Consider the following 8,787-nt stretch of genomic DNA (forward strand, 5'->3'; position numbering starts at 1 on the left):
CTGTTCTCAAGTTGTGCACGAACCCATCTTTAGGTGTCTGAAATTTATTGGTTTACGTCGAACTTTACTGAGTTTCTGATTACTTGTGAATATCCGATTAGTTTCGAGCGCCGGAAAATAAATGGATTATCGTAAGACATGGAAAATGAGAGCTTTTCGATTAGAGCTCATTCTTTGCGAAAATAAGTTTATTTACATACGAAACTTTACGCGACATGTACGTTGTAAGTAACAAAATGTTTTCCACGCAAATAATATAATAATTTTATTCTCTATAGTTATATATATTGTACTATACATTATTTTTTATTCGCTATATCTCTCTGCACTATCTTTCTGTGCATTATTTTTTTTTATATAAATAATATAGGATTTAGATTTTGAAATTTACTCGTCTTGGTTGAATAAATTGATAACATGAAATGATTTAATTTAAGTTACATCAAGTACATTATTCATTATCTTGGAAAAACATATAACTTGACACATTTTAACATAAAAAATGCATTTAATTATTGGGTAAGCGTTTACGACGGTCGAACTCATAAATAGTGACGGGTAGAAAATTCGCTCGTTATTGTATGCATCTTACAAGAATAATTTTTGACAATTTTGCCGCTGCATTGCGCGGAGATTTTCATGTCATACGAGTGATAAAGTATGCGTGCAACTTAAAACGCACCTCGGTTGTACTCTAAGTAAATCGTTTCCCCGAAACTTTTCTGGAGGACTCGTGTCACGAACTTACGAGCACCGGCTCATAAAGTTGCCTGAAGAGTTTTTGCATCAAGAACCCTCTGAATTTCGTCGCGGCCTAGACTCCTCGCGCACTTTTCAGGTCGTGGCGAACGAGCCTTTCAATCCCTCTCAAAAGGCTCTTACCGAAAATCCATGAATGATGCCTCATAAGCTGTTCTTACGCACACGTCGCGCAAATTTATACATACACGCACATGTGAAAAATCTGACTTCGCGTTTGCGAAGTTTGTAAAAGTTTCCCTCGCCATTCGGGCGGGTTACTTTGCACACGTACACTTTATAAATATTATATGTATCTGGAGCAATTCTGTATAAAGTCTATTCACCATTTATTTCATGCATATTCACGCGAAGTTAATACAAAGAGAAAGTGTGTATTGCGTCTTCACGTCGGATTTTCTCGATTATAAATTCTTTAGCAAACTTGGAACGGAATGGAAAATCAACTTTAAAATGGTCAAACAGCCCGCAGTCGAGAGAGAAACGTTTTCAATGTCTGGACCACTGGATATTCCGGTATACATCAGTATTTCGTAGAATATTTAAATATGCATAAAAAAAGTATTGCGTAATGCGTACAGCATAGCGATATCAACCGTCAGAGATGATCAGATTATACGTCGGTTTTTTTTTTATGTTTGCGAGCGGAATATTCCAAAAGTAATATCAACGATCGCTATCGAGTCCGCTATCTGGGATCCGAGCGTTCGCGATTTCATCATCGTTGGCAAAACTCGTACATTTTGGGATAAATGTGATGGGAGCAGACTGGGGGGGGGGAAGAACGTATACCGTAAACCCCGACGATTGATAAGCGACCAAAGGATTTTGGCTCTTCTCAATTTTCAAACCTGTCGGGGCTATATTCCACTTTAGTCCCCTTTACCGTTTCCCCCTCTCCCCCGCGCACTGCCTCGTTGCCGCCGTTACAGAAATTCGTTCTCTTCTGCGCGCCCGTAGTAATTTCATTTCGTTCACACTCGGTTTTCCGCGGGCGGCTGGTCGCTTGATTCGTACGTATTACTCCCTGGGCCGTGGTCGACAGAATTGTTTTTAGGAAATTGACTTTTCTACCCGACAGAAGGAACAATGCCCCGCGGAGGAAAATCCACTGACGTTCCACTTAATGGCACCACCCCCCTCCCCCTCCCTCACGTCAGAGTTTCCATTCCGAAAGGGATTTCAACAGTTGACACGCCGCGCCCTGCTAGAGAGATTTAATCTTGAACAGGAAGAAAAATGTCGTTTTACGCGAAATCGCTCCCCAATAACTCCATGCATATATATGTCATTTCAAGTTATTTTAAATATAGTCCTTTATCTGGTTGTACCGAACTATAGGAAGGAATAGAGAAACGCGATTCTTTTTCAAATATATCTTATGACAGCGAAGTTTGCGCTAATAGAATAGTTTAAAATAAAAATTACATTTATTTGAATCCCTTACAGATTTATAGCACAGGATTTAATTTCTCTTGATTTGATAGTCTTGATTATTAAAATCCTAAAATATATAAAAGGCTCTGGATATGTAGATTTGTTATTAAATTATTAAAAGAATGTTATAATTATTTCAAAAGCATTTCTTAATAATTTTCTTTTGTCTAATCTATCTTTTTTTTTAGTCTTTTTTAGTGACATTTTAGAATTGTAGATCGTGGAATTTATATTATAACGTGGAATTTTTGAAATAATTCGACCATCCTTTTCCGAGTTATCAGAAGTGGATAAAGTGTAGTATTATTACATTATCGTGTGCGAAATATACTGATGTGGATTGCAATAATATTCGCACGTGGCATATCTGTCAACGTGTCAACATTAGAATCGTGTCGAATGTCCATGCGCGCTTAGTTTTCACGCATGTTATATTCATGATACCGATAATGTACAAACCGAACTAAAATCAACTGATTATCGGCGACACATTTCTCGATGAATTTGATATCTATTCATCAGATTTCCTGCGCATTTCGTCCGACGGAGACACGCGTCATTATCGTCGCTGTTATTGATTATAGGCTTGTCGATTTTGAATGTCGCGCAGCATAATGATGACGTTTTAATGATATGATATGAAATGTAATGCAGAATGTGTTGTTTACCAATCAATAATCCGGTCACGCCGGGCATCATCATTCGGCTCATCTATCTAATTTTTTGCAATATACTCCGTGCAAATTTCTGTGTAAATCATTTAACGCAAAAAAGCTCTTTGCAAAAAAAAAGAATTAAGTTTCAACGAGAACGACACGCCGATACGTGCCATCGTTCCGTGCAAATAGAGACCACGTAGCGCATATAAATTCTGCACTGCAAAGATACTAGAAATTTGAATGCAGCGTAGAGTTTGCGGCGAAATGTTCAACTTGGAAAAGCTTTCTCTTTTTTTATTGGATCTTTTTTATTTTATAATATGATGAATAATAAAAAGCATAATCCATTTCCAATGCATAATTTTAATTTTAGATTGTTATAGGAGAATTTCGGGAGAGTATTAAAAAAGAGATAATCTATTATATAGGATTAACTTTTTAACTTTTTTTCAACTAGATACTATAATATTACAGGAAATTTTATTATTTTTTTAAATGCAATTACGTTGCGCAACTTATGGTTTTCTTTTAACATATGGCATTAATAAAGTAGAATTTTGTTTCTAATATTCATATATAATATCTAAAAGAGCTAAATGTTATTTAAAAAAGTTAGAAAGATATTTTAAAAATTTATGAATCTATTTTTACGTTGTACAGTGGCGCACATAAAACCCAAACACAAAATATAGTTACAAACAACTGTTTTCTATCTGTATAAAACCGCTACGAATTAATTCTTATATTTGAGTGTAGTATTATAAATATTTCGATTATACAATACTTCTACTTACAATTAGTATTACAAATTATCTCTGCCTTTCTAAAAATCACTGCATGATAATTAACATTCCAGAAATGCTCGCTGTTTGACGGAATGACGAGAAACGGTAACTTCTTTTTAACATGTGTTGCAGTAACCTCAGAGAACGGAAGCGGTGGCATGCACACAATGACGTTTGTGACAATACTCTGCCTGGGCACGCTCCATCTGCTTCTGAGATAGTCACGGCACGCCTGAGACCACGAAAAGGGAGCTCACGGGCGTCGCATGATAAATAGCACACTAGTCAGCGGGAGACGAGGCTGGAGGAAGAGACGATGGAGGCAGGGTTTAAGGACCGCGTATGGACGGCGCAGAAACAAATAATATTATTCAATCAATATATGATTATATTTAAGTGTTTTCTTTTCGTTCTCTGTAGTGGATTAAGTTATTAATTTTTTTTTCTCTCTGAACGGGTCAGGATCGTGAATTCTGCATGTTCCCTGTTTGCAACCCCCCGTTGACAACAGCGCGATGTCAATTTTCGGTGAACCATTTTGTGAGCAGCACTGCCAATTATAATCAAAATCAAAAGGACACGACGTGTTTAACATGTGATACGTTTTCCGACCGTGAGATCGTCGACCGTTACCGTTATATACTTTACGACCGTGTCTTTTGTATAACGTTGTATATCGTTATTTTGTAAGACGGTGCCGGTACGCACGGATTGTTTTTCGTTTGTTTTTTCGCGTGGTATATGGAGGAGCAAGAGAGAACAGCGATGCTCGTTGTCAGTCAAGGGTGTGTCCCTAGATACACTCTGGATTGGATCGTGACCAGTGGAGAAACAGATAATCGGATGAAGGATTGTCGTAGCCAAATCCGCCGTTGGGGGAGATTCGCCGTGACGCAAAATTTATACGGCAGAATCGAGAAGCGTAGCCAATTAGTCGCGTCTGATTACCGCTACGACGTTCAAGTTGACATTTGACGAGTAATGAACCGTAAAGGATTTGCCCGAAAGTAGAGCGACAGCGAGGAAAGAAAGGAAGGGATAGGACTTTGAAGTCGATTGCACGTATACGTGTATAGGTGCTTGTACAGCCCGCCTCTGAAAGATTTGCGATCCTTGCCGCGAGAGAAAGAGTTCGAGAGAGAGAGAGAGAGAGAGAGAGAGAGAGAGAGAGAGAGAGAATGTGTGTATGTGTGCGCGCGTGTGTATGAGTGAACGAGAGGGTGAGAGACGTTCTCTTCCGCTACCACTGACGAGAGAAGAGAGCCAAGCCGTAGAGATCGCACAAAGGAAGAGGCACGGATAAAGCGGCGCGAAAAGTTTTCGCATACCGAGAGGGAAAGAGAGCGCGAGCTCTCTCTCCCGTTCCGCGAAATCGTACCGCTCTCCCGTGTACCCCGGCAACAACGCACTCGATGCGCACTCGAATATCTCCCCGTTACACTCGCCAAGGATGGCGATTCGAGTCCATTCGTCCATTGTCCAAACGCTCCCGGGCTCGGCTGCATAGGCGGAATCAATGTCGCGAATTTTCGAAGCGGAGGGCTCTGGACGCGCACGCGGGATCAGACTGCTAGTTCTTCTTTTTTTTTCTATTCTTTTTTTGCTAAGTTCCCCCGTTTTCGCGTTCTATGTACGAAGCTACGAGAACAACGTAGTTGCTATTACTGCCGTTGCTGTTGCTACCGCCGCGGAAGAACTCGGCCGTAGACGAGCAGTTATATGTACTTACGCCAATTGTTAGAGTTCGACCGCTCTCCAACGAGTTTGTTGTTCGCTCTTTAATGACGCCGTGCCAAAGAGATACTTCCGATCGGACTGTTTTATCTTTCGTATTTTTTTAAACGCGACAAGATACGTGTTCCGTTCTCGCTGCTTTAATACTCTCTCTCTCTCTTCTTGGACTTTGAAAACGTACCGTTGTAACTGGACGACGCGTTTTATCGATCTCCGACGACCGCAACGCTGAATCCTCGTGTTAAAACTAGCTGCAGGTGTACGACGTCGTCGGGCATATAATCGTGAGACAGGCTCCGTTTCGAGGGCTCGATTTATCGAAGGAGATAGAGGAAAGCGCGGAGATAGAGGCGCGTTGGAAAAGACGGCACGAACGTTGCGTTTTTCATTCTCCCACCGCCTGCCTCCTCTTTATTAAACGGACGATAAACCTCGTGGACGATTCCGCGCGTCTATAAGCCGGCAGCTATATACGCGCAGCTTGTTCCTCCATCCCGAACACAGAAATCGTCCGTATTAACCCCCTATCCCACCCTCAGGGTAGAACGTCTCTTCCTCTCTTCCTTCCAGCTTTCGCTCCCTTCTTATGCGCGCACACCGCAGCATTTGGCACGTTCGCGACCGCTTACAAATCTTCGCGAAGTAATGCGTATCGGCGTGAAACTGCACGGAAGGCATCGCGCGGAGCTACAGCCCTTATTTCTCATGCAAGCGAATTCACCGATGCCTCCTGCCTGCCTGGTACGGTAAATCGCGCCAAATCGTAGGGCCGGACGTGCTAATATTCCGCGCGAAAATCGACACTGTCGGTATCTTCTTGGACGAAGTGCGTTTTTTGAAAGTTGTAGAGTTAATAATTTATGGCCATAATCGTTAAGTTTTAATTTGAATGCGGAAGCAGAGTAGATACGGTTTTTACAAGTTGTGTTATTGACATCTTGTTTTTAGATGTTTTTTTTTTTTTTTTAATTTATATAGTTAGAGGTTAGAGCACGAAGAAGTATAACTCTTTGTAAATGAATGTGTCAAATGCGCTAATGGGTAATTTTGTGCATGGAAGCTTTATTCGCGGATAAAATATAACGTAGACAAGACAATTTTTTGGAGAACAGTTAATCTTTGCGAGCGCAGTTCGTTTTTGTAAATGAATAGACGAGGTAAAAACCCGATTTACTATACAAGGTTTGCCGATATATACAAAGAAGTTACAACTTCTTAATATAAGTTAGAAATAAGATAAATAGAAATATTTTTGTTAAGTCGGATTTTAAATTCTATTTAAGTGTCTTCAATTTTAAGAGATCTTTTATGTCATTACAATATTGTTTTTCAGCATTACTATTTAGTTCATGTAAATACTTATTTTTAACAAGCAAAATAAACTATTGCATGAACTACTGTCTTTCAGATTGAGAACAATACCTCACTTATACAGATAGTTTTATTCCGTTGTGTGTTAACAATTTCTTAATATAAACATTTAATATTTTTTCAATTTACAGGATTAAAACAGGCACAGTCTTGCACATCGTGCAAGTGAAGGTAAATTGGCAAAAATTGTATTCACAAATATGTACGGTTTACGATGTGAAATTTGACAAAGACGGAATAATTTCAAGACCAACATTTGTATTTTAATTTTTGTTTGCAAATAAGAAGGTAAGAAAATTTATCGACATTGCTAAAAATTAAACGGTAATTTCTTCAAACAAAATTAATTTTATTTCCTTATGTAAAAATATGTTTAATTAACTTAATATATAACTCGAGGACGGTAAAAACATTTCATTCGCTCACTTTCGAGTTTCGACGCTATCCTTCAGTCTCTTTAATTATAAAATCTTTAAACTTTTGCTTTTTCAAGTTTGTGCTCTATTTAATTACTTAGATATACTTGCTTCTATCAAGCGTAAAGTATACGCCGTTACTACGAACAACTGCGGTCTTATTTGCAGCGCGTTGAAAACAGTACCTCGCTAAATGCAGACGTTTTCATTCCCCTGGCAATTGCGCTCGCAATCAGATCGAAGAATTTCCACGAGCGCGCATAAATATATCCGCTTGTCGGTGCTCACCCCCCGTCCGACCTCTCGCCTCCTCGGCGTCGCGGCGAGGCGAGGCGAAGCGATATCGCGCGCGCGCGCCTCCTAAAATTCATTGCCCGAGCACCGAGTCTATAGACGAAGCCCACAATTAACCCGAATCGAGATCTCTACGGTTCTCTGCCGCTATACAGCCCGACTGCGAGGCGAAGTCTTAGAAGGAGCACGAACGGCGCCCCCGTGCAGGAGCCCGAAGTTTGCGCGACGAATACCGCGCGCGGGCAAGCAAGATACATCCAACCACCCTCCGTGAGATAGAGCATATACCGCACCGAGAAGCCTCGGGAATCCGGTGTTTGTGTATCCCTCCCTCCTCCCCCTTCCACCCCCGGCCGTGTAGCGCCGGCCGCGCACGTGTGCGCGGCTGTTTGTATGTACGGTATACGTGGTGTGACGGTTACGCGCTACGTCCGCTGGTACGCGTGCACGTCCGTACACCTCATCGAGGACAAGTTCCTTCCTCACACAGACGCGACAAAGGAAACGACGTTTCAGCTAACTGAAACGTCGTCGCCGTAACAATCACCATCGTCGACTAGACCATCCTTCGCACACTTCTCCCCGACCTGCCGCTCGCTCCCTTCATTCCCGTCTCTCGTTTCGCTTGCTTCTCTCTGTTTATCCCCTTTCCCCCGACCCACCCCCGGGTCGCGCAAGCTCCGCTTCTGTCTGTCTGTGTCCGTTGAGCCGATGTTGAGAGCCGGGAGCTCTGCGGTAGGAGCGTCGAACGCTGCACCGACGACGCTCCTCCGCGCGGCTGCTGCGGTACTCGTGGTGTTATTCGCCGGCATAGTACGACTCCGGGGGTTGCCGTGGCTGATTCAAAATAAACTTTGTTTCGCCGCTTGCTGATATCCCACCTTGCCTCGCTGGCTGGTTAGCTTGTACTCGACTGCTGTATACGTGATCACGCTCATTGCTGACGAAAGCTATCTTCGCCCATCCCGCGCTTCGCGCACCTGCAGACAGCAACGCAACCCATCGTAACTCGACACTCTCTCTCCCGCTCGTTATTAATGTCGTTATGATGCTCCGCATTCCTCGTGTTTCCAAATTAGATATACGCGCGACGAATACCGTCCTGTGCTATACATCGATACATATTGTAAATAAAATGCTGGATAACGTTCGTTTAAGATTTCAAGTGATCGAGCTGGCATATTCATTATTTTCGGATCACCATTTTGCTGATATCCGGACAATGTCCCTAGTTTCCATTCACGTGAATCTTTAATTGTATTATGAGTCGGGAACCGTATTCAATTTTTCTGCCCGGTCATAATTAATAGCATTAAGATGAATTATCCATTA

General features: G+C 41.7%; 1 protein-coding gene across 2 annotated transcripts in view; it reads left to right on the top strand.

Moving 5' to 3' along the window:
- The window catches only part of LOC139822868 (uncharacterized), a 183,734-nt gene extending 176,966 nt beyond the window's left edge, over positions 1-6,768 (top strand). For both annotated transcript variants that reach the window (XM_071795022.1, XM_071795020.1), the window contains exon 6: positions 3,773-6,768. In XM_071795022.1, coding sequence (XP_071651123.1) covers positions 3,773-3,861 — 89 coding nt within the window. In that variant the 3' untranslated portion in view covers positions 3,862-6,768. The remainder of the gene's footprint in view (positions 1-3,772) is intronic.
- The last annotated feature ends 2,019 nt before the right edge of the window (positions 6,769-8,787 follow it).

Source organism: Temnothorax longispinosus, chromosome 12 (genome assembly GCF_030848805.1).
Source record: "Temnothorax longispinosus isolate EJ_2023e chromosome 12, Tlon_JGU_v1, whole genome shotgun sequence".
Lineage (NCBI taxonomy): Eukaryota > Metazoa > Arthropoda > Insecta > Hymenoptera > Formicidae > Temnothorax > Temnothorax longispinosus.